Source organism: Helicoverpa armigera, chromosome 22 (assembly GCF_030705265.1).
Source record: "Helicoverpa armigera isolate CAAS_96S chromosome 22, ASM3070526v1, whole genome shotgun sequence".
In the NCBI taxonomy this organism is placed as follows: domain Eukaryota; kingdom Metazoa; phylum Arthropoda; class Insecta; order Lepidoptera; family Noctuidae; genus Helicoverpa; species Helicoverpa armigera.
The window spans coordinates 3264557-3290150 of record NC_087141.1 but is presented as its reverse complement, the minus strand read 5'-3'; the positions used below and the strand labels follow the sequence as shown (position 1 = coordinate 3290150).

The 25594-nt window shown below is 38.2% G+C and overlaps 2 protein-coding genes and 1 long non-coding RNA gene across 6 annotated transcripts in view; 2 read left to right on the top strand and 1 right to left on the bottom strand.

The window, feature by feature from the left end:
* The window catches only part of LOC110370781 (vanin-like protein 3), a 30166-nt gene extending 9733 nt beyond the window's left edge, over window positions 1-20433 (top strand). Inside the window, exons 1-10 of one of the 3 annotated variants that reach the window (XM_064040573.1) lie at window positions 13414-13573; window positions 15223-15339; window positions 15574-15699; window positions 16024-16196; window positions 16424-16638; window positions 16755-16841; window positions 16954-17057; window positions 17198-17389; window positions 17926-18047; window positions 18273-19126. In XM_064040573.1, the coding sequence (XP_063896643.1) occupies window positions 13460-13573; window positions 15223-15339; window positions 15574-15699; window positions 16024-16196; window positions 16424-16638; window positions 16755-16841; window positions 16954-17057; window positions 17198-17389; window positions 17926-18047; window positions 18273-18690 (1668 nt within the window). In that variant the 5' untranslated portion in view covers window positions 13414-13459 and the 3' untranslated portion in view covers window positions 18691-19126. Of the gene's footprint in view, window positions 1-13413; window positions 13574-15222; window positions 15340-15573; window positions 15700-16023; window positions 16197-16423; window positions 16639-16754; window positions 16842-16953; window positions 17058-17197; window positions 17390-17925; window positions 18048-18272; window positions 19127-19405; window positions 19531-19785 lie in introns of those variants that run through there. The other 2 variants (XM_064040570.1, XM_064040571.1) reach the window with 2 other exon arrangements.
* LOC135116622 (vanin-like protein 3) lies at window positions 585-8190 on the top strand. 2 transcript variants are annotated; one of them, XM_064040569.1, is made up of 10 exons: window positions 585-738; window positions 2297-2413; window positions 2704-2829; window positions 3144-3316; window positions 3613-3827; window positions 3943-4029; window positions 4142-4245; window positions 4422-4613; window positions 5150-5271; window positions 5497-6360. In XM_064040569.1, the coding sequence occupies exons 1-10, from the start codon at window positions 625-627 to the stop codon at window positions 5720-5722; spliced, it is 1476 nt and encodes a 491-aa protein (XP_063896639.1). In that variant the 5' UTR covers window positions 585-624; the 3' UTR covers window positions 5723-6360. The 2 variants fall into 2 exon arrangements, with proteins under 2 accessions (XP_063896639.1, XP_063896638.1); XM_064040568.1 differs by lacking the exons at window positions 5150-5271; window positions 5497-6360 and adding exons at window positions 7040-7164; window positions 7420-8190 and having other exon boundaries at window positions 591-738.
* Window positions 8020-23797, bottom strand: LOC135118451 (uncharacterized). Its single transcript, XR_010277597.1, has 2 exons — window positions 23628-23797; window positions 8020-8153 (listed from the first exon to the last, which is right to left on the bottom strand). It is a non-coding gene; the product is annotated as an uncharacterized LOC135118451 (long non-coding RNA).
* Window positions 23798-25594: the final 1797 nt, after the last annotated feature.

Genomic DNA, 25594 nt, shown 5'->3' with positions numbered 1-25594 from the left:
AGGTACAATGTATATATTTTTTCCTCACTCAGAAATTCAATTCATGTTTGCAATATTTTTTTGCACATATTTAAGTAGGTACCTACCTAACTTCGTAACGGGGGTGTTTTTGAAGCAGGAGCATAAATGTGAGTTATGCTTTTAAGACTATGTAGGGAGATCCAATTCGCCGTCTCTGCTCATTTACGTCAATAATGATTAATTAATATTCATGAATTAAAGTCTGTTATTTGAACTAAACGTTGTTTTATTTACGACTTGTATTGGATACGCCGAGTTCGTAATATGTACAATGTACATGAAAATCACATATGTATCATATCGTGTGCTGAATAACATTATTTGTAGGTACATATTCATACTGCGTACGAACGAGTAGGTACATTCGGGACCTCCCCGTACCCAACAAGTTGGTCATCATCACTCATCAATGTCATCAGAACTAGCACGTGTACTTTGAACTAAAATAAATAAAAGTGAATAGGTGAAAGTGCAATGTGTTTTATTTCTCTAAACCAAATGACATTTCCCTGTCACAATTTATCGTGTCGTCTGATAGTGCGCACGCACTGTTCTGCCTACAAATAAATAAGGCATCGTTTAGTTGGGCGGCGCCGGCGGCGCATGAGTCGAGAGGTAGCTCTGTCGCGTGGTACAACGGGAACTAGAGTAAATAACATCAATATGAGATTATTGTATATTGGCTTACTGTTTTCCTTTACAGGATTCTCTGTACAGGTGAGTTTTTCATGACAAACTTAGCTTTAAAGCCTTTTTTGTTTTATATTGTCCTAAGCAAAAAAGAATTGGCCGCTTTTGAAATACTTAAATAGAAAAGTACCTGCCTTGTTTCTTCGGTGCTCCAACTTTTTGTTAAATTGAGAACTCTAAAAGTAAACGCAGAATAAATTAGAAATAAAGAAGAAACCGCGAGTGAAGTGAGCGTTTTTTTTTATCTTCGACGTCTGCAGCAAATTTGCTTATCTATGTGATATTTTAAAAGGCTAAACTTCCATATAACGCAAGCAATCCCATGTTTATTATTTTTACAGGCTAGGAATTGACTAAACTAATTTGACTCCTAATCCTCTCAAATCGAGTGATCGTCTTCTGGAATCTAATGTCCAAGGCAGCTGTATGGCCTTTGGGCAAATCTAACGAGCCCGGCATTACACGACAATACATTAATTTAATTGAAATTTCTTGGTCCAGGAGCGTACCGCGGCGCCCCTGAGCCCGCGGCGCCCGGATTTTTCGCACAACCTGCACCGTAGGTTAAGACGGCCCTGATGCTATCCATACATTTGCATACAGTCCTTGTAAGTTGCGATCTTTGATGAAATTTAAAACAAAAATAGGAGTAACATTCTGATCAAGGATTGGTTGGGGGCGCCTCCGGCGCCCTGGGCCGTCGCCCAACCGTGCCCTACAATTAAAAATGTCGAAATCAAGACTGTTAATGCTATAATGTTAAGTATTAAATTCGTAGGTAAAGTGATAATTGATGTGTCTTTCTTTGTTTGTGTCTTTTCTCAAAAGTGTGTGTTTGTGTGATGTTGTTTATTGAGTATTGTGTTCAAAGAATTACGATAATTGATTACTTAATTCTGTTGCTATCTTGCCTATTTGGGTCAAATATCTATTATTTTTCATCGTAGGATATATCTGTTTTTTTTTCATTTTTATTTGCTACAAAATATTATTGCGCTTCGATGCAATTTCCCTTGCTTGCATTTGTGCACAAATATTTATCTTTTCAATAAGTATTTTTCCATTTGTTTTTATGATTCATCTAGACATGTTCTCTTTATACTTCTATCTATTTATACATCAAAATGGAAAGGATGTTATATCGATAAGATTCGTGTTTGTAAAGACAATGTGGAAATGTGATTATTATCGTATAGAAACAATACTTGTAGGTATTACTTAAATGGCTTGAAGATATTTTTATTTATTAACTATATATATATACATATATATATTAACTTGTATATACAGACTTAGCTATTAAAGTGCGTAAGTGCGTTTGAAATTAAATGAAACATATCGATTATTTCCATTGATTTAATCTAAATAAATGTTTGCTTTAATTATGTTTTACAAAAAGTTCAATGTTTCGTTGTAACATGCTCCCGAGAAAACTTCTGTCAACCTGCATATACTCTAGGGAATCCCTTATAATTTCCGTAAATAGATCCTCTAAAGTGGTTAAGCCGTTTTCAAACGAATAAATTCATTAATAATCCTCTTTTCATTTAAAGATGTCATCATCGTTTGTATGCCTTGTTTCCAGAAATCGACTCCTCAAGATGATCACTACGTGGGAGCTGTGGTGGAGTACTTAGTGACGGGGAATGTGGCGACCAACCTCGTTAACTATGCCAACCTTATCAAGGAAGCTGCTGATCAGGTATTTTTATATACTTAACAGATGATTAATAAAATAAAGAAATAAATTATTAATGAAAACTTCTGGGTGTACCCAATACGAAACACTCAGAAGTTTTCATACGAATGTTGTAATATCGCAAATTGATGCAGGATCTAAGGGCCTTACTTCCATAAGGGTCGTCATTGCTATCCAAAGAATTTTCGACAAAAAAAAATTTGACGGCGTTGAGTACGAAATTCTATAATTTTATAATCCTTTGTCATTTCTCTTTTGTCAGATATTAATAGTGATCTCCCAAATGGTTACAGGGTGCGGATATTGTGGTGTTCCCTGAGGACACGCTTACGAACAGCTCGACCTACTTCACGGTTCCAATCTACGGCACTCTGAAGAATTACCCCATACCAGCACTCTATCCTACCATGTTCGATGAGGTAAGTAAATAATTTCAAATCTTTATTGCCTTGAGGTAGGGGGTATCTCCACTCGTCTTTCAACTATTTGTGAGCCATATTCCTTCCCCAGTATGTTCTAAGCAACGGAGAGAGAGAGAGATTTGCTGTTACAGCTAGGTCTAGGGAATTTTTATATTGAAAGTAAATTAAATAAATACACAATTTTTTGTTGATATCAAAAACTAAGTAATTTGGTCTCTGAGAAGATATTATGTATGCTTTTTCAATTTCCTTCCTAATTTCTCTATCCTATCTTCATTCTGTGTTCTGACATTCACTCAATAATGTTTCAGTTCATGGTGGCCATATCAACGGCAGCGAGGGCCAATCAGATCTACGTGGTCATCAACGGGCGCGAGCTCATGGACTGCACAATTCAGAATACGGGAGAGAATTGTCCTGAAGAGAAGTCTTATATGTTCAAAACCAATGTCGTGTTTGATAGGACTGGCGCTGTTATTGATAGGTGAGTCAAATAAACAGTACTTTACTTTCTGGTAAGCCAAACGACCAATCCGGGTAAATAGCATATTCTAATCCGTGGTGCAAGTCTCTAGGTAAATAAATCACCACATTTGCTCATGGCGGATTATTGTTTTCAATCAATTTCTAGTCTATCAAGTTTCCTCTCGTAAGGTTTTCTTTCACCTTTGAACTTATTGCCATCAACTAGAATTCAGTCTAGATTGTATGAATTTTGCTGCAATTGACGTAATACTTTAGTAACATAAAGACTTATATTTTTTAATTTCTACCTTTCAGGTTCCGTAAGATAAACTTATTCCGGCAGGCGTCCTACACGCCAGCCTTGAAACCTGACCTCGGGGTGTTCACCACAGACTTCGGAGTCACATTCGGCCACTTCATCTGCTTTGACCTGATGTTCCAAATACCTGCCGTGCAGGTTGTGCAGAAGATGAACATTAAAGACGTCATATTCCCCACCATGTGGTTCTCTGAACTTCCTTATTTGACTGGTGAGTGACAACGCTAATTTTGGGAGATACTTTCTTGTTTCAAAAGGCAACTTCGCATACTTAATTATTCCTTGAAGGATCGAAGCATCTAACTAATGCTTTATTATCTTTTCAGCTGTTCAAATCCAGGAGGCGTATGCTTACGCTCTCGATGTCAACTTCTTGGGATCTGGAGCCAACAATGTCAGAGTTGGTAGTGGAGGTACGTGTTTTCTTTATTTTTTATATTCACAACATTCTTCTCTATCATCGTGTTCTTCGTCGTCTTGTTAACTGGAAGATGTTTTATTAACGTTACCATATTATTTTTTCAGGTTCCGGAATATATTCCGGTAAGGCTGGTGCCCTGATCAGTATTATGCCTGGACTACCCACGACTAAAGTTCTTGTGGCGAAAGTGCCTAAAGTACCTGGTGAGGTAAGTAAGCCAATTTTAAGCATTAAACTTCTAGGATCCTGCTGAAGTTAAAGCTTCTTGCCTTCCATCAACTTTGGGATTAAATTATCTCAATACTTAACTATATCGCCAGTCTGGTTTCGACACCTTTTACAAATTTCTATTTTTTTCTTAATCATGACGCTCTTTCATTCCAGGTGTCATGGCCATACCCAGATCCCATCTACGATGAACCCTTCAACATGAACAACATGCGCCTGATCGTCGACCCGTCCCTCGCGTCACACGTCACCAAGCTGCTGGAACCAGGCACCCAGGAGTTCACGCTAGTAGACAAGGATGTGTCTTGTACTTTTAGAGTCACGCTTTCTCAAAGGAATAGTCAAATTGTGAGTAGTAGACTAGTTACTTCTTTTTTCGTTACTTAACACTTTAGATATTGCTGTAGTGCATGATGGCTACTTTTTCGTTTTGTATTCTTTTTATTTTAGTTTAGTGTTTAGATTGTTTTAGGTGTATCTAATATTTTTTAATGTATTATTTATTCATTTTTGGTGTTACTAACATACAACTCCAAATACAATGCGTATTTAGTTTCCACAAACTAACAATTTGCACGCCTCGGGTTTTGCATGATATTAGTGCTTGCTTATACGTTATGTAGTGCATGATAAAGGTAAGTTGGGGTTTTTAACTTTATTCCTAGAGAGATCTCGCTTGATGCGATTTTCAATAATTATATAAAACAAATACTCTTAATTTTGAATTCTACTTCATCGTCATCCTTATAATTAACAAACTTGGCATATTCCTGACAACCTACCAAATAATCTTCACCGTCACCATCATATTTAGCTTATTGATCAACTAAATCCTTGCTTCTTATCGTTGCCCTAACTTCTTCAACAAAGTAATTTATTTTCAGTCGGTGCGGTACCGAGCCTTCGTACAAGACGGCACCAACACATACGCTAGACGTGAGGTCGGCGTCGTGGCGTGTCTGCTCGTCGCCTGCAAGAACGATAACGTCACTTCTTGCTCTTACAGGTATTTCATCATTCATAATCAGTTATGCTTTAGATTTCCTACATATGAGACGAACGGTAGCTGCTTTTGGATCAGTATATTCGTAATCTCTCATGGTTTGCTCTGTATTTTTGAATTCATGGAAAAAGTATAATTAATCAATGTTCATCACAAATTATTTAATGTGACTGATCTCTAAGGTTATTATTGAATAAATAATTATCTGAAATCGTTTAATATTTCCAGATACACACAACAAGAAGAAAATGAAATTGAAAAATTGGAAATAGAAATGAATACGTACCGGAACACATACAACGACACACTTGACTGCAATAATATTGAGTACTTCCCTGTGACAGTCAGATACAACAAGTTTCCTCTCAGTCCTAAGAACTTTACTTTCACCTCGAAGGAAAAGGACCAAACTAAATGCGAACAGAAGGAACAAAATCGCTTATCGATCCTTTAGAAAGAAATTATTAGCAGGACCAAAAGAGAGCGTCTCAATTTCAAAATTAACGTGCCTCAACGAGAGTTAATAGCTTTTGGTATCTGGGGAAGGATTTACACAAGGGATGTGGACCATAATAAGGAACCATCTGATGATGATGTTCAGAAATTCAACACTCTGCTAGATGATTTATTCAGTTCAGATGATTAAATGCAAATGACTGTTGAAGAATGTTGTGCCATTTTGATGAATATAAGTAATCTAAGACTGAATTAGTGGTTAAATAATTACGTAAGACAGTTGTTGACTCCAGAATCGAATCATATGGAGTAATATGTGCAAGTTTGAAAGACTATGGAGTCTATAAACATAGTATTGAATGTATTTTTTTTACAAATTGGAAAAAAAAATTGTTAGTTTTTAATGCTAGTTGGTTGCATGTTATGTTAATCTAGTTTTCTTATATTTTTACCAATATTTGTGTTTCTATGTTCTGCAGTTTTAATTTTTTACGTGCCAAAAGGTTCGTAAGTACTTAATTTTTTGTTCATGTCAGATCATTGCACATTTTGTTTTAAGCCCCGTTCGAATCTGATTTTTTGCCTCATAAATCGATTTATTTTTAATAAACGCTCGCAAAATTGTTGTCGTATAAATATTTATTTTATTGTCCCTGAGTAAACCCCAAAAGACACTCAATTTTGTTCGTACCTTGATTGTCATAACATGTAAAACTTGCAGTTTTGTCCACTCGAAGGATAAAACGATTGAATTAAAAAAATACTGGACTGATTTCTAAATGATGATGATGATGATGATGATGTCCTCCTAGCCGATTATCGGCTACGGCGGCTGTTCTCATTTAAGGAGATCAGCCAATTGCGCAGGACATATTATAGTGCACAAGCATTTGCGCAGACACAGGTGCACTCCCTATTCCTTCACTCTCATAACCCGATGGGACGGCAAATGCGACACGACCGGAGAGAGATCAGGCGCAGGACCGACATTTACGTGCTCTCCGCTGCACGGGTGTATCAATCACCAAATTCCAGGCTCCGGGCTGCTTTGTGAAAGTCTTCTAAAACCCACAAAGCGATTTCGGCCCGACTCGGGAATCGAACCCGAGACCTCGTGCTCAGCAGCCGCACTTGCGACAGCTAGACCAACGAGGCAGTCAAATAGAAATTTCTAAATAGAAATGCGCCAAACCGTTCGGGAAGAAGTTTTCAGGCAGACTATTGCAATACTAGAAGATGAAACAGTTACACAGTTTACAAATTTGCCTTTCAATCCTAGTCAGATTTTTAATACAATTTGTTCGTTTGATTCCAGTATTACAGATACAGGGCTGGCGTGTTTAGCGGCGTGCGGTCGTACTCTGGCGTGGCAACTGGCGGTGTGAGGATCTGTGGTGTCTACGCTTGCAGTGGTGATGCTAGAGACACTTGTGGCTCAAGGTAATACTCTTTTTTCATTGATCCTGTCAACATCATAATCATCTGTGCGGTAGGACGATAGCCCATCGATTTTCAAAAAGACCAGTTCGAAAGGCTTGTATCCAGTGCTCTCCATTTTCGTCTGATCGTCTTACTATCTCGTTAACGGCCGTCCTACCCTGTGTTTAACCGTCAGACTCTATTCGAGATTATTCCCATAATGACTGAATGGGTTTTATGTTCTAATTTTCACTGCTCGTATATCTTTGGTTTCAGGTTCGCTACTTACTTAGTAGACACGACCGCCATCTTTGACGAGCTCACCATTACAGCAACAATGCCAACTCCCAGCCTAGAAGCCGACTTAGATACCAATGACTCCATCGTCTATCCAGTCTCTTCTACAATCTACATCATGCCGTTAGAATCCGAAGAATATTCTTATACCGTCACTCCTAACAATGATGTTACTGTTCACACAATGTCATTGAAGAATAAGAACGCTGAGTTGTATGCGTTCGCTATCTGGGGAAGACGGTTTGCGACTGACGGACAGGTGGAAGATCCTCCTTTGCCAGATGATGAAACCACAACAGAATCAACTTCAGAAGTGACTACACAGTCTTCAGAAGCAACAACAGTGTCAACGTCAGAAGCGACCACGACGACAGAAGCAACTGCCGACGCTTCTGTTGTACATCTTCTGAGCCATACGTTGTTGGTGATGGCCGTAACTGTGATTTGCTACTCACAGTTTTAGAATGCTATAAGTATACGAAAGTCACATATTTAATATTATAGGCGATAAAAATATAGCTACTGATTTGCAGCTGCTTGCGTGTTTCAAATTATTTGATTTGATTCAGCTGAATTGTGTTCTTGTACGTTATCGTAATAAAGATGACAAACTGTATTGTGAATGTGTCTATCACATTTAAATATTAGGCACCTAAACAATTTGTAAAAAGTATTAATTTTAGGTTTAATGTTTTGTGTATATACTTAAGTACCTGCACATTTTAATTAATAAAATATTTATCAACTGTAGCACGGTTCTTGTTTCCTTTTAATATTATCTCGATCTTGAGAACAGTACTTTAAGAATTTGTAAAATTATCGCGGCTGGTCATTTAAAGATATGGTCGTATGTGGTGTATATTAATTAATTACGATAAGTGGACAATAAACATATTTATATGATTATTTGATGGTATCTTTATAGTTTTGCTCCCTTATAACAATGACTTGTAAATTATTTTTGTTTTATCACTCCTTTTTTTTTCTAAGATTGGGAAAAAACCACATTTGGGATGTTATCGATTTAATCAAGTCGTATTTTCAAGGTTTGCCTAAGGGCCACCTACTAGTCTCCGGGTTGTTTTTGATAGGTATTCTAAATCAGAGATTCCCAAACTTTTATGTTATAGATGACTTTCATTAGTTCATCATCATCATCATCATCTCAGCCATAGAACGTCCACTGTTGAACATAGGCCTCCCCCTTTGATCTCCACAGATACCTGTTGGAAGCGACCTGCATTCAGCGTCTTCCGCCGACCTTCATAAGGTCGTCTTTCCACCTTGTTGGTGGACGTCCTACGCTGCGCTCGCTAGTCCGTGGTCTCCACTCCATTGCCACTTCAACTTTCATTAGTTGGTTTTGGTGAACCCTGCAAGTTCACCATAGAACATGGGTGTATGTTAAAAAAAACAAAAAGCTTGACTTTTCCCTAGTTTGAAGATTGAAAAAAAAAATGCACCTAAACTACAGTTCAAGAATACTACAGGGAATATGCTTATGGCCGCGTTTCAAGGTTATGGCTGGTGTGGTGACCCATGTGACTTATAAATTGCTGATTATCTGAGAAACATAATGTTTTTGAGATCATTTCGGAATTTTCGATCGTTATATCGAAAAAAATCACATGACTTCGATAAATCATCAACATCGTAAAGTCCAGGGCCCCGATTCTCCTAAGTTAATGTCAAAATCGAATAGAAATCGAATCGCAATATGATCGTAATAGCAGTTTTAACCATATCGGGCATTCTGCTACTAAAAAAGACCAATCGTACCTATTCGATTGACATTTGATTGGTGTGCGATTGGTCTGCTATTTTGATGGTTTTGGTATATACGGTAGTTTGCTGTACAATCATTTTGCAATCGTAAATCATTTGCAGACAAAATTATTCATTATTGAATGACAGAAAAGGATAAAAACGTTTATTTCAAAGAAAAAATAGTGGAATGCCACATACGCTTCAATCGTAATCGAGTCGGAATCGGATCTCAGTCGAATCGAGTCGAACGTGAATCGTATGACGCTTAAGTAAAATTAGGAGAATCGGGGCCCTGGACCGATTTTAAATATTCTTTCACCATTAGAAAGCTACATTATCTGAGAGTAACATAGGCTATATTTTATCCCAGTGCGGGCAGTAGCTTCCACGGAACGCGAGTGAACCGCGGGAAAACGGCTAGTAAAACAAAAATAAGCTTTGCTTTCTAACTAGAACTTATTCTGAAAATTTCCCGAAGCTTAAACTTTTTTCACACCAAACAATTATTTTGTTGCTTGTGACGTTAGCCAAAATTTCGATTTCAAGTTTGGTATCGAGTGTTGTTATTTCTATTTAACACAAAACATGTTAAGTAAGTACTAACATGTCTATTAATAGTTTCATAATATACGGTTACGGCATAAATAAACCAAGGCCATCTATGGCTTTTCAGACAAAATTATTCATTACTAGCAGACCCGGCGAACTCCGTTTCGCCACCAGATTCGTTTTATGTAACATTTCGTTTGGTGATTAAAAGATAAAGAAAAAAAAAATTTTTATTATATATTTGAAAAGGAAAATATTTATTTCATTTCACAACAGTAATAAATACATTTCGATTACCTACTAAAATGAAGTGTTATTTAGTTGAACTTCCCTAAGTAAATGAAAGTTACTCTTTGATATCGCTACAAATCCAAAGTAAATACTGAATCGAAGCGTTATACGTGTCCGCAAATTATCCGTTTCATTGTAGTGCTCTTTGGTAAACCACATTTTTTGTTTTTTGGTCTGACGTTAACACAAACAAAGCGGATGGTTTCCCAACTCGTGAACACGCAACGTATAACTGCCCATGTGAAAAACAATGATTTTCTAAATTTATCCCGCAAACACTAAGCGATTGGCCTTGCGACTTATTAATTGTCATTGCGAACGCAAGGCGAACTGGGAATTGCAATCGTTTGAAGTCAAACGGAAGATCAGTTGGAATCATTGGTATTCGAGGAATACATACATTTTCACCTGCGTACTTTCCGTTAATAATGGTTGCCTCGATCAAATTCGGCATAAGTCTCTTTACCGAAAGTCGAGTACCGTTGCAAAGTCGCGGTGGATTCAAATTACGCAGTATCATAATAACTGTACCAACTTTGAGTTGCAAGTTGTGTGGTGGAAATCCTGGTATCTCCAGAGAGTTCAAAAACTCCGTTGGATAATTTACTACATCATCGGGATTTGTTATTGAATCAACGGATTTGTATGTCACCAAATCGCCAGCAATTTTTGATTGAATGGTAAAATTCAGTGCGTGGACATCATTATTCTTTGCGGCAAGAATTGCTCGTTGACTTAACCAAGCATAATTCTTATAATTCTCACTAATGTTTGGGAAAACATTTTCAATAAGAACTAATTGAGTGTCTACAAATCGGCAAAAATCGTTGGTAAGAGTAATTAATCCAGATGTCGCATCAACTTGGACTTTTCCATTTCCAACATCTAACAATTGTTTGGAAAATTAGCTCCAAAGGAAGTCATGCGAAAGCAGTTATTGTATTCAAGGATGTGTTGAAGAAAATGGCTGGAATCGGGATCACTTCCATCGAACAATGTTTTCAGTGGCTGTGGTGGTGTAAGTAATGGATCCAGTTTGACTTTTCCACTTGCGCAGCACAATCCAGCCGTTTCTCTTTTGAACTTTAACGCATTGCAATATCGGCATATAGTCGTCATTCGTCCAATATCTAAATTTTCATCATCACTGTAGTTTGCAGTGGGATCATATTGGAATGCCAAGCGATTGTATGATGCCAATGATCTTCGTGTGCTCACGCGATGTCTCAATCGGTCATTTTCTCTTATTATATTTTTCTTCGCTTAAGTTCCTTGAATACACTTGTTGCTGGCTTGCATGTCTTGTGCGGCGGCCGATGCTCGCACGTCGTTGTCTAGGCATTTTGGACAATGGACAGAGTGTTGAATTTAACCTCAAATGCACGATCCACATAATTTACACTGAGCTTGAATGAAATTAACTGAGCAGAGACAATGAGTAGCTGTCAAACACTCGGCGCCATCTACTTGAAGTGTTGGATATTGGTTTGTAGTACATGCTATGTATCAGAGATGGCGCTGTATGTGAAAAACGATTTACCCACTTTTCTGTTGAATTATTCCTGATTATTCCTGAATTTTCTTTACTATAAACCTCACGGAGCCCGAGACCTTTCCAACGAATGCAAAACCGTGGAAATCGGTTCGTGCGTTCTGGAGTTATAGCGTCAGGGAGGAAAACCGGACTTATTTTTATATAGTAATAACAGAAAAGGATAAAAACGTTTATTTCAAAGAAAAAATAGCGGAATGCCACATACGCTTCAATCGCAATCGAGTCGGGATTGGATCTCAGTCGAATCGAGTCGAACGTCAACCGAAGGGCGCTTAAGTAAAATTAGGAGAATCGGGCCCCAGTTACTCAACCTATTGCCACAATATTGCGCCTTTGTTTTTCTTACCTGCGTCTAACAAGGTGAACTTATTTTTTAAAATTGTTGACAGTCGTTGCCATCTGTTAGCTCATTCATAGAGAAAGCTGTCGCGGGTTCTGTAAAAAAGAATAGATTTTGGCATGGCTACACCAAGACGATATGGTCAGGGATTCAATTTTCGTCAACGGAACATTCAACTTTTTCTCTAGAGAGTAGGTACAACAAAATAACATTGTCAAAAACTGATATCGTGATATCGAAAGGTATTTTCTGTCACGGCACTGGACAGCGTTAATCCCGAGATATCTTAGGAGTCAGTATATAGGCAGAGTGAATGTCACAGTGTCTACACAGTCAGCGCTTTGGCCATTCTCATCTGGACTCCTCTACAAGAGTTTAACGTCCAGCTAATGTAGCAATTCTAAACAATAAAAGCCACCAAGAAATAGGCGGCAAATTGAAGTAAAAATATTGAATTTCAAAATATATTGAAAGATGCAACGTTTTTGTAGAAGCTTATCGCAAAAAAATGCTTTTGGCTGCATTTGTTAGTTTCGGAAATGTGTGGGAACAAAATCGGGGATTATTTGATTGTGGCAAGATATGGAGGTGTTATAAAACAAATGTAACGAGCAATCTTGATCCGTATCTGTAGACGAGCTGTTGACTGAAGATAAGGCGTTTCATTTAGATGATACACTTGGAACTGTTTCCAGGTGATTCATTTACTTACATATTGGGGATGAGGTATTTTTTTATTATGATGGTTTCTGAACTTCATTTCAGGGAAACGTAGACCTACGCAGGATAAATAAGCCTTTTTGTATTTAACTATCAATGTCAGACCCGATTAATCGGTCATGCATCTCATAGTGGAAAGATTTCGGAAATACTTAACAATTACATAGATATTTTTTCCTCACTCAGAAATTCAATTCATGTTTGCAATATTTTTTTGCACTTTTAAAAATATTTAAGTACCTTACTTCGTAACGGGGGTGTTTTTGAAGCAGGAGCATAGATGTGAGTTATGCTTTTAAGACTATGTAGGGAGATCCAATTCGCCGTCTCTGCTCATTTACGTCAACAATGAATAATTAATATTCATGAATTAAAATCTGTTATTTGAACTAAACGTTGTTTTATTTACTTGTTTGGATACGCCGAGATAGTAATATGTACAATGTACATGAAACCCACATATGTATCATATCGTGAGCTGAATAACATTATTTGTAGGTACATATTCATACTACGTACGAACGAGTAGGTAAATTCGGGACCTCCCCGTACCCAACAAGTTGGTCATCAATGTCATCAGAACTAGCACGTGTCCATTCAGATGCATCTTTTAAATAACGTTTACTACTTTGAACTAAAATAAATAAAAGTGAATATGTGAAAGTGCAATGTGTTTTATTTCTCTAAACCTAATGACATTTCCCTGTCACAATTTATCGTGTCGTCTGATAGTGCGCACGCACTGTTCTGCCTAAAAATAAATAAGGCATCGTTTAGTTGGGCGCCGCCGGCGGCGCATGAATCGAGAGGTAGCTCTGTCGCGTGGTACAACGGGAACTAGAGTAAATAACATCAATATGAGATTATTGTATATTGGCTTACTGTTTTCCTTTACAGGATTCTCTGTACAGGTGAGTTTTTCATGACAAACTTAGCTTTAAAGCCTTTTTTGTTTTATATTGTCCTAAGTAAAAAAAAAATACTCCGCTTTTGAAATACTTAAATAGAAAAGTACCTGCCTTGTTTCTTCGGTGCTCCAACTTTTTGTTAAATTGAGAACTCTAAAAGTAAACGCAGAATAAATTAGAAATAGAGAAGAAACCGCGAGTGAAGTGAGCGTTTTTTTTTATCTTCGACGTCTGCAGCACATTTGCTTATCTATGTGATATTTTAAAAGGCTAAACTACCATATAACGCAAGCGATCCCATGTTTATTATTTTTACAGGCTAGGAATTGACTTGGTTTGTGGTTTTAAAGATTGTTATTGAAAAACTAATTTGACTCCTAATCCTCTCAAATCGAGTGATCGTCTTCTGGAATCTAATGTCCAAGGCCTGTATGGCCTTTGGGCAAATCTAACGAGCCCGGCATTATACGACAATACATTAATTTAATTGAAATTTCTTTCAATTAAATTAATGTATTGTCCAGGAGCGTACCGCGGCGCCCCTGAGCCCGCGGCGCCCGGGTTTTTCGCACAACCTGCACCGTAGGTTAAGACGGCCCTGATGCTATCCATACATTTGCATACAGTCCTTGTAAGTTGCGATCTTTGATGAAATTTAAAACAAAAATAGGAGTAACATTCTGATCAAGGATTGGTTGGGTTATATCCGGCGCCCTGGGCCCTACCCTAAAACCGCTACTGTAAACATGAACAGTAGTGACCGAAACTTCGGTAACATCGGATGTCTCGATCTATTTATTGAAACGCATATCATCTGTATTTACGTCTTTAATTGAATTAAAAATGTCGAAATCAATATGTTTAGTATTAAATTCGTATTAGGTAAAGTAATCATTGATGAGTCTTTCTTTGTTTGTGTCTTTTCTCAAAAGTGGGTGTTTGTGTGATGTTGTTTATTGAGTATTGTGTTCAAAGAACTACTATAAATTGATTACTTAATTCTGTGCTATCTTGCCTATTTGGGTCAAATATCTATTATTTTTCATCGTAGGATATATCTGTTTTTTCATTTTTATTTGCTACAAAATATTATTGCGCTTCGATGCAATTTCCCTTGCTTGCTTTGTGCACAAATATTTATCTTTTCAATAAGTATTTTTCCATTTGTTTTTATGATTCATCTAGACATGTTTTCTTTATACTTCTATCTTTTATACATCAAAATGGAAAGGATGTAATATCGATAAGATTCGTGTTTGTAAAGACAATGTGGAAATGTGATTATTATCGTATAGAAACAATACTTGCAGGTATTACTTAAATGGCTTGAAGATATTAACTTGTATATACAGACTTAGCTATTAAAGTGCGTAAAGTGAAATTAAATGAAACATATCGATTATTTCCATTGACTGAAACGACGATGTTAATCAAAATAAATTTTTGCTTTAATTATGTTTTACAAAAAGTTCAATGTTTCGTTGTAACATGCTCCCGAGAAAACTTCTGTCAACCTGCATGTACTCGAGAGAATCCCTTATTATTTCCGTAAATAGATCATCTAAACTGGTCAAGCCGTTTTTAAACGAATAAATCCATTAATCCTCCTCCATTTAAAGATTGTCATCATCGTTTGTATGCCTTGTTTCCAGAAATCGACTCCTCAAGATGATCACTACGTGGGAGCCGTGGTGGAGTACTTAGTGACGGGGAATGTGGCCACCAACCTCGTCAACTATGCCAACCTTATCAAGGAAGCTGCTGAACAGGTATTTTTATGTAACAGAAAACTTCTGGATGTTTCGTATTGGGTATACGAATGTTGTAATATAGCAAATTGATGCAGGATCTAAGGGCCTTACTTCCATAAGGGTCGTCATTGCTATCCAAAGATTTATCGACAAAACAATTTTGAAGGCGTTGAGTACGAAATTGTATAATTGTATAACTCTTGTCATTTCTCCTTTGTCAGATATTAATAGTGATCTCCCAAATGGTTACAGGGTGCGGATATTGTGGTGTTCCCTGAGGACACGCTTACGAACAGCTCGACTTACTTCACGGTGCCAATCTACGGAGCTCTGAAGAATTACCCCATACCAGCACTCTATCCTACCATGTTCGATGAGGTAAGTAAATAATTACAAATCTTTATTGCCTTGAGGTAGGGGTATCTCCACTCGTCTTTCAACTATTTGTGAGCCATATTCCTTCCCCAGTATGTTCTAAGCAACGGAGAGAGAGAGAGAGAGAGAGAGATTTGCTGTTACAGCTAGGTCTAGGGAATTTTTATATTGAAAGTAAATTAAATAAATACACAATTTTTTGTTGAGATCAAAAACCTAAGTTATTTGGGCTCTGAGAAGATATTATGTATGCTTTTTCAATTTCCTTCCTAATTTCTCTATCCTATCTTCATTCTGTGTTCTGACATTCACTCAATAATGTTTCAGTTCATGGTGGCCATATCAACGGCAGCGAGGGCCAATCAGATCTACGTGGTCATCAACGGTCGTGAGCTGATGGACTGTACAATTCAGAATACGGGAGAGAATTGTCCTGAAGAGAAGTCTTATATGTTCAAAACCAATGTCGTGTTTGATAGGACTGGCGCTGTTATTGATAGGTGAGTCAATTAAGCAGTAGTTTACTTTCTGGTAAGCATATTCTAATCCGTGGTGCAAGTCTCTAGGTAAATAAATCACCACATTTGGTCATCAAGTTCCCTCTCGTAAGGTTTTCTTTCACCTTTGAACTTATTGCCATCAACTAGAATTCAGTCTAGATTTTGCTGCAATTGACATAATACTATAGTAACATAAAGACTTATATTTTTTAATTTCTACCTTTTAGGTTCCGTAAGATAAACTTATTCCGGCAGGAGTCCTACACGCCAGCCTTGAAACCTGACCTCGGGGTGTTCACCACAGACTTCGGAGTCACCTTCGGACACTTCATCTGCTTCGACCTGATGTTCCAAATACCTGCTGTGCAGGTTGTGCAGAAGATGAACATTAAAGACGTTATATTCCCTACCATGTGGTACTCTGAACTTCCTTATTTGACTGGTGAGTGATATCGCTAATTTTGGGAGATATTTTTTTTGTTTTAAAAAGCAACTTCCCATACTTAATTATTCCTTGAAGGATCGAAGCATCTAACTAATGCTTTATTATCTATTCAGCTGTTCAAATCCAGGAGGCGTATGCTTACGCTCTCGATGTCAACTTCTTGGGATCTGGAGCCAACAATGTCAGAGTTGGTAGTGGAGGTACGTGTTTTCTTTATTTTTTATATTCACAACATTCTTCTCTATCATCTTGTTCTTCGTCGTCTTGTTAACTGGAAGATGTTTTATTAACGTTACCATATTATTTTTTCAGGTTCCGGAATATATTCCGGTAAGGCTGGTGCCCTGATCAGTATTATGCCTGGACTACCCACGACTAAAGTTCTTGTGGCGAAAGTGCCTAAAGTACCTGGTGAGGTAAGTAAGCCAATTTTAAGCATTAAACTTCTAGGACCCTGCTGAAGTTAAAGCTTCTTGCCTTCCAACAACTTTGCGTAACGAGGAACAGGCATCATTTCCTCTATTATTTCCATAACCTTGACGTTCTTTCATTCCAGGTGTCATGGCCATACCCAGGTCCCATCTACGATGAACCCTTCAACATGAACAACATGCGCCTGATCGTCGACCCGTCCCTCGCGTCACACGTCACCAAGCTCTTAGAGCCAGGCACCCAGGAGTTCACGCTAGTAGACAAAGATGTGTCTTGTACTTTTAGAGTCACGCTTTCTCAAAGGAATAGTCAAATTGTGAGTAGTAGACTAGTTACTTCTTTTTTCGTTACTTAACACTTTAGATATTGCTGTAGTGCATGATGGCTACTTTTTCGTTTTGTATTCTTTTTATTTTAGTTTAGTGTTTAGATTGTTTTAGGTGTTTCTAATATTTTTTAATGTATTATTTATTCATTTTTGGTGTTACTAACATACAACTCCAAATACAATGCGTATTTAGTTTCCACAAACTAACAATTTGCACGCCTCGGGTTTTGCATGATATTAGTGCTTGCTTATACGTTATGTAGTGCATGATAAAGGTAAGTTGGGGTTTTTAACTTTATTCCTAGAGAGATCTCGCTTGATGCGATTTTCAATAATTATATAAAACAAATACTCTTAATTTTGATTTCTACTTCATCGTCATCCTTATAATTAACAAACTTGGCATATTCCTGACAACCTACCAAATAATCTTCACCGTCACCATCATATTTAGCTTATTGATCAACTAAATCCTTGCTTCTTATCGTTGCCCTAACTTCTTCAACAAAGTAATTTATTTTCAGTCGGTGCGGTATCGCGCTTTCATACAAGACGGCACCAACACATACGCCAGACGTGAGATCGGCGTCGTCGCGTGTCTGCTCGTCGCCTGCAAGAACGATAACGTCACTTCTTGCTCTTACAGGTATTTCATCATTCATAATCAGTTGTGCTTTAGATTTCCTACATATGAGACGAACTGTAGCTGCTTTTGGATCAGTATATTCGTAATCTCTCATGGTTTGCTCTGTATTTTTGAATTCATGGAAAAAGTATAATTAATCAATGTTCATCACAAATCATTTAATGTGACTGATCTCTAAGGTTATTATTGAATAAATAATTATCTGAAATCGTTTAATATTTCCAGATACACACAACAAGAAGAAAATGAAATTGAAAAATTGGAAATAGAAATGAATACGTACCGGAACACATACAACGACACACTTGACTGCAATAATATTGAGTACTTCCCTGTGACAGTCAGATACAACAAGTTTCCTCTCAGTCCTAAGAACTTTACTTTCACCTCGAAGGAAAAGGACCAATCTAAATGCGAACAGAAGGAACAAAATCGCTTATCGATCCTTCAGAAAGAAATTATTAGCAGGACCAAAAGAGAGCGTCTCAATTTCAAAATTAACGTGCCTCAACGAGAGTTAATAGCTTTTGGTATCTGGGGAAGGATTTACACAAGGGATGTGGACCATAATAAGGAACCATCTGATGATGATGTTCAGAAATTCAACACTCTGCTAGATGATTTATTCAGTTCAGATGATTAAATGCAAATGACTGTTGAAGAATGTTGTGCCATTTTGATGAATATAACTAATCTAAGACTGAATTAGTGGTTAAATAATTACGTAAGACAGTTGTTGACTTTAAAATCGAAATATATGTAGCAAGTTTGAAAGACTATGGAGTCTATACATAGTATTGAATGTATTTTTTTTACAAATTGGATAAAAGATCTTGTTAGTTTTTAATGCTAGTTGGTTGCATGTTATGTTAATCTAGTTTTCTTATATTTTTACCAATATTTGTGTTTCTATGTTCTGTAGTTTTAATTTTTTACGTGCCAAAAGGTTCGTAAGTACTTAATTTTTTGTTCATGTCAGATCATTGCACATTTTGTTTTAAGCCCCGTTCGAATCTGATTTTTTGCCTCATAAATCGATTTATTTTTAATAAACGCTCGCAAAATTGTTGTCGTATAAATATTTATTTTATTGTCCCTGAGTAAACCCCAAAAGACACTCAATTTTGTTCGTACCTTGATTGTCATAACATGTAAAACTTGCAGTTTTGTCCACTCGAAGGATAAAACGATTGAATTAAAAAAATACTGGACTGATTTCTAAATAGAAATGCGCCAAACCGTTCGGGAAGAAGTTTTCAGGCAGGCAATACTAGAAAATGAAACTTAGTTACACAGTTTACAAATTTGCCTTTCAATCCTAGTCAGATTTTTAATACAATTTGTTCGTTTGATTCCAGTACTACAGATACAGGGCTGGCGTGTTTAGCGGCGTGCGCTCGTACTCTGGCGTGGCAACTGGAGGTGTGAGGATCTGTGGTGTCTACGCTTGCAGTGGTGATGCTAGAGACACTTGTGGCTCAAGGTAATACTCATTTTTCATTGATCCTGTCAACATCATAATCATCTGTGCGGTAGGACGATAGCCCATCGATTTTCAAAAAGACCAGTTCGAAAGGCTTGTATCCAGTGCTCTCCATTTTCGTCTGATCGTCTTACTATCTCGTTAACGGCCGTCCTACCCTGTGTTTAACCGTCAGACTCTATTCGAGATTATTCCCATAATGACTGAATGGGTTTTATGTTCTAATTTTCACTGCTCGTATATCTTTGGTTTCAGGTTCGCTACTTACTTAGTAGACACGACCGCCATCTTTGACGAGCTCACCATTACAGCAACAATGCCAACTCCCAGCCTAGAAGCCGACTTAGATACCAATGACTCCATCGTCTATCCAGTCTCTTCTACAATCTACATCATGCCGTTAGAATCCGAAGAATATTCTTATACCGTCACTCCTAACAATGATGTTACTGTTCACACAATGTCATTAAAGAATAAGAGTGCTGAGTTGTATGCGTTCGCTATCTGGGGAAGACGGTTTGCGACTGACGGACAGGTGGAAGATCCTCCTTTGCCAGATGATGAAACCACAACAGAATCAACTTCAGAAGTGACTACACAGTCTTCAGAAGCAACAACAGTGTCAACGTCAGAAGCGACCACGACGACAGAAGCGACTGCCGACGCTTCTGTTGTACATCTTCTGAGCCATACGTTGTTGGTGATGGCCGTAACTGTGATTTGCTACTCACAGTTTTAGAATGCTATAAGTATACGAAAGTCACACAAATATTTTACAAGCGATAAAAATATAGCTACTGATTTGTAGCTGCTTGCGTGTTTCAAATGATTTGATTTGATTCAGCTGAATTGTGTTCTTGTACGTTATCGTATAAAGATCACAAACTGTATTGTGAATGTGTCTATCACATTTAAATATTAGGCACCTAAACAATTTGTAAAAAGTATTAATTATAGGTTTAATGCTATGTGTTGCTATGCTCTCTTCAAGAGACGAGATTACCTGACGAAGGTTCGTTACGTGAGACCAACTACACGTTTTACTGGAAAGGCAAGGATTCCTCTGAATGTCGCCAACATGGGGTAGGATTTGCCATTAGAAATGACCTACTCAGTGCAATAGACGATCCTCGAGGAGTGTCGGAGCGCATAATGACGTGTCGTTTAAGCATAAACGGCGGCTTTCTCACCTTAATATCTGCTTATGCACCGACTTTAAAATCTTCTCCCGAATCTAAAGACCTTTTCTACGACCAACTATGTGAAACTGTAAGTGGGGTTCGGTCGGGGGATCGCCTAATCATCCTGGGGGATTTCAATGCACGTGTGGGTCAATCTCATGCATCCTGGCCAGATTGTATGGGTGGTCACGGTGTAGGGACGTTAAATGAGAACGGACAACGTCTCTTAGAATTCTGTTCACAAAATCTGCTTTGTGTAACTAATACCTACTTCAAAGGAAAGTTTATGCACAAAGTGTCCTGGAAACATCCTCGCTCAAAACACTGGCATCAGTTAGACACCATATTAACTAGAAAGAAAAACTTGGGGGACATTCTGCACACTCGAACATTCCATAGCGCGGATTGTGATACCGACCACTCACTCGTCGTCACCACAGCATCTTTTTGCCCCAAAAAGTTACATTCGTCGCGGTCTATCGGTCGTAAAAAATTGAAAGTACCAACATCAAAATCCAAAGATTCGGTAGCTTCCTACCAGCAGCTAATTAAGGAGGAAACATCTTCTTGGGATCCTGACATGTCAGCCAGTCAAGAATGGGTTAAAGTAAAATCCATTCTCACGGAAACTGCGGCGAAAGCATTTGGTTACAAACCTTCATCAAAACATGACTGGTTCCAAGAAAATATCGACCATCTTCAACCGTTTCTGGATTTAAAACGTCAAGCGTCACTAAGTTATCGACTAAATCCGACAGCTACGACACGCGACGAATTATCAAAAGCCAAAGCAGCACTCCAACGCAATGTACGCTTTTGCGCCAATTCTTACTGGTTGGAACTATGTAAAAGTATTCAAGGTCATGCTTCAACTGGCAACTTTTCTGGTGTTTACTCGGCTATTAAGAAAGCACTAGGTCCATTACCGAATAAAACAGCACCTCTTAAGGAGGTCGATGGCACTTGCATCTTAGATGCGGATCGTCAGCTTCATAGGTGGGTAGAGCACTATTCAAATCTCTACTCTCAGCCCATCGGTGTCGAGCCCGAAGCAGTTCAGTCATTTCCCGAGTTACCTGTTTGGACTGAGCTCGACGATGTTCCTACAGTACAGGACTTCATTATCGCTGTCAACCAACTAAAGCGAGGTAAAAGCCCGGGAATTGATGGTATCCTTGCTGAAATTATCAAGGTGCGGTGTGTAGCCCCTATTCTCTATAACTTTTTTGTAAAGTGCTGGAACGAAGAATACATTCCTCAGGATATGCGCGATGCAAATATCATCACATTATATAAAGGGAAGGGTGACCGTGGCGACTGCAATTCATACCGTGGAATCTCCTTACTTAGCATAGCTGGCAAGCTACTTGGTCGTATGATCCTTTCCAAGTTACAACTGCTTGCCAATCGAGTATATCCTGAGTCTCAATGTGGCTTTCGGGCACAAAGGTCCACCACAGACATGATTTTTACGTTTCGGCAACTGCAGGAAAAGTGTAGAGAACAAAGAACACCTTTGCTAACGGCCTTTGTCGACTTAAATAAGGCATTCGATACCGTGAGCAGAGAGGGGCTATACGCTGTACTCCAAAGGGTTGGCTGTCCACCGAAGCTGTTAAATCTAATAAGACTTTTTCATGAAGAGATGAAGGCATCCGTCGTTTATAAGGGTCATACATCTGACCCGTTTGACATGAGAAGAGGAGTCCGGCAGGGATGTGTACTAGCACCAACACTGTTTGGTATATTTTTCTCTGTACTTCTCAAAGTTGCGTTCGGAGATAACCAACAAGGCATACACCTTCACACCAGGGTGGATGGTAAGCTCTTCAATATTTCTCTCCTTAAATCCAAAAGACACCGCCAGGATACTCTCATTGATAGCTTACTGTTTGCTGACGATGCAGCATTTGTTGCTTCAAGCCCATCAGAACTTCAAGGAATGCTGGAAAAGTTCAATAAAGCTTGTAAGCAATTCTCCATGTCCATCAACGCAAAAAAGACGGTAATTATGACACAGGGGGTTACTGAGATACCCACAATCACATTAGAAGGCTCACCACTGGTAGTTGTCGATAATTTCTGCTACCTTGGATCCACAGTTTCGAACAACCTTTGTCTCGATGCGGAAATAAACAGCCGCATCGGCAAGGCCTCTACGATGTTCGGGAAGCTGAGCGCGAGAGTTTGGCATAACAAATATCTTACGATAAAGACTAAGATCATAATTTATCAGACATGTATCTTGTCCATACTCTTGTATGGCGCGGAGACCTGGACATCGTATGCCAAACAGGAGCGGAAATTAAACAACTTCCATATGCGCTGTCTCCGGCGTATACTGGATATTTCGTGGAAAGACCGAGTAACAAACGAGAAGGTGCTTAGTATCGCGGGCATGCCTAGCATAACCGCACTTCTTAAACAAAGGAGATTGCGCTGGCTAGGGCATGTGCAGCGGATGGAGCCTTCTCGTTTGCCAAGACAAACTCTCCTGGGACAAATCTCAGACGCCAAACGACCAGTTGGGCGGCCATTGTTGCGATTTAAGGACAGCGTTAAACGCGACATGGTATCCTTTAAAATTGACCCGAACACCTGGGAAAAAGCTTCTGGTGACCGTGACAGTTGGAGGAAAATACTATCTGATGGGGTGGTCGCGCATGACAAAGCCTGGTTCGATTTTCTATCCCATAAACGCGATCTACGTCACGAACGAATGGCACAACCTCCAACGTCACCAGGAACACAGTTCGTTTGTGGACGTTGCGATCGGCGCTGTCGCTCTCGCATAGGCCTTGTTAGTCATCAGCGCAAGTGCCAAAGTCAAACAACTTGATACGGATGCAGCTTAAATCATCTTTTATAGATGTAAAAGGCCACTGATGATGATGCTATGTGTACATACTTAAGTACCTGCACATTTTAAATTAATAAAATATTTATCAACTGTAGCACGGTTATTGTTTCTTTTTAATATTATCTCGATCGTGAGAACAGTACTTTAAGAATTTGTAAAATTATCGCGGCTGGTCGCATGTGCTGTATAGGTATTAATTACTTACGATAAGTGGACAATAAACATATTTATTTGATTATTTGATGGTATCTTTATAGTTTTGTTCCCTTATAACAATGACTTGTAAATTATTGTTGTTTTGTCATTCTTTTTTTCTCAGATTGGGAAAAACCCATATACCTATACATGACCCATACGTTATCGACGTAATATTTTCAAGATTTGCCTAATCACCATTGAGTCTCCGGGTTGTCGTTGATAGGCTAGATCAGAAATTCCCAAACTTTTTACATAGATGACTTTCATTTAGTTGGTTTCGCTCAACCCTGCAAGTTCACTATATGACTTTTCGCTTGTCCGAAGATTGAAAAAGAAAAATGCACCTAAACTACAGTTCAAGAATACTACAGGATGCATGCTCATGGCCGCATTTCATGGTTATGGCTGGTGACCCATGTGACATAAATTGCTGATTATCTGAGCAACATAATGTTTTTGAGATCATTTCGGAATTTTCGATCGTTACCTATAACGAAAAAAAAATCACATGACTTCGATAAATCTATTACATCGTAAAATCCAGTTACTAAACATATTGCCACATTATTGCGCCATTGTTTTTCTTACCTGCGCCTAACAAGGTGAACTTATTTTTTAAATGTATTGACAATAAACCAAAAGGTATTGGGTTGCCCGGGTTACTGGGTTTAGGAGGTCAGATAGGACAGTCGCTCCTTGTAAAGCGCTGGCACTCAGCTACATCCGGTTAGACTGGAAGCCGACCCCAACATAGTTGGAAAAAGGCTCGGAGGATGAGGATGATGATGACACTAAAACTTCTGTTGGTAACCCTTTCACCCGATTGTAGCTGAGTGCCACCGCTTTACAAGGAGCGACCTATCTGACCTCCCCAACCCAGTTACCCGGGCAACCCGATAAACCTTGTTTAGGCTGGTGTCAGACTTACTGGCTTCTGACTACACGTAACGACTGCCAAGGATGTTCAATGGCAGCCGAATGAGATCATGTCTTGTGCCTTATAAAGAAAACCGGAAAATTAGGAAAATAAAATTTGTAGCACGCGACGCTAACCGCACGTTACTTATTTCGAGATAAAACAAACTATTTGTGGTTTGTGAATGAGATAAAAATGTTTATTTATCTTCTTCTAAGCTGATAACGCGTGTCATGACACTGCTTGTTATTTGTATTACATCAATTTTAGTTGGTATCTACAGGCTGTTCTTGAAAAATTATTCCATTTACTGTGTTTGAAAAATTTTATTTTTTTATTTTACGTTTTTTTTTTTCTTTTAGCTAATCGACATATATTAACCAGTATATTGACGTATTTAGTTTCATGTGATTAGGTACGATACACCCCGTATAATAAACTACATAAGGGGAGTACATAAGGAGTGTACATAAGGGAGTTCATAAGGGGTGTACATAATAGGCGTACATAATAGGGGTACATAATAGGAGTACATAAGGGGAGTACATAACGAAGTACATAAAGGGAGTACATAAGGTGAGTTAAGTACATAATAAAGTATATAAGTCCAAACATTTCTCCCATTCTCCCTTTATGGAAAGGGGTTCTTATCCGTAAGCATTTGAGATCACCGTGACACTAAAACTTGTTAGGTCATTTAAAGTATTATTCAATAAGAAGAGGCTACTAGGACGATGTAGGTGACTTAGGAGTCGATGTGATTTATAGGACAGAAGAAAATATAAAACTTCCGTTTGATTCTGCCTAGAAGGCTGTAAATGCTGTAATACGTTTCCTGTTTTTTTCATACTTGGCACCTTGCAGCATGCTTATCGAAGTTAGTATAGTATCTTCGATTAGCTTTTTCTC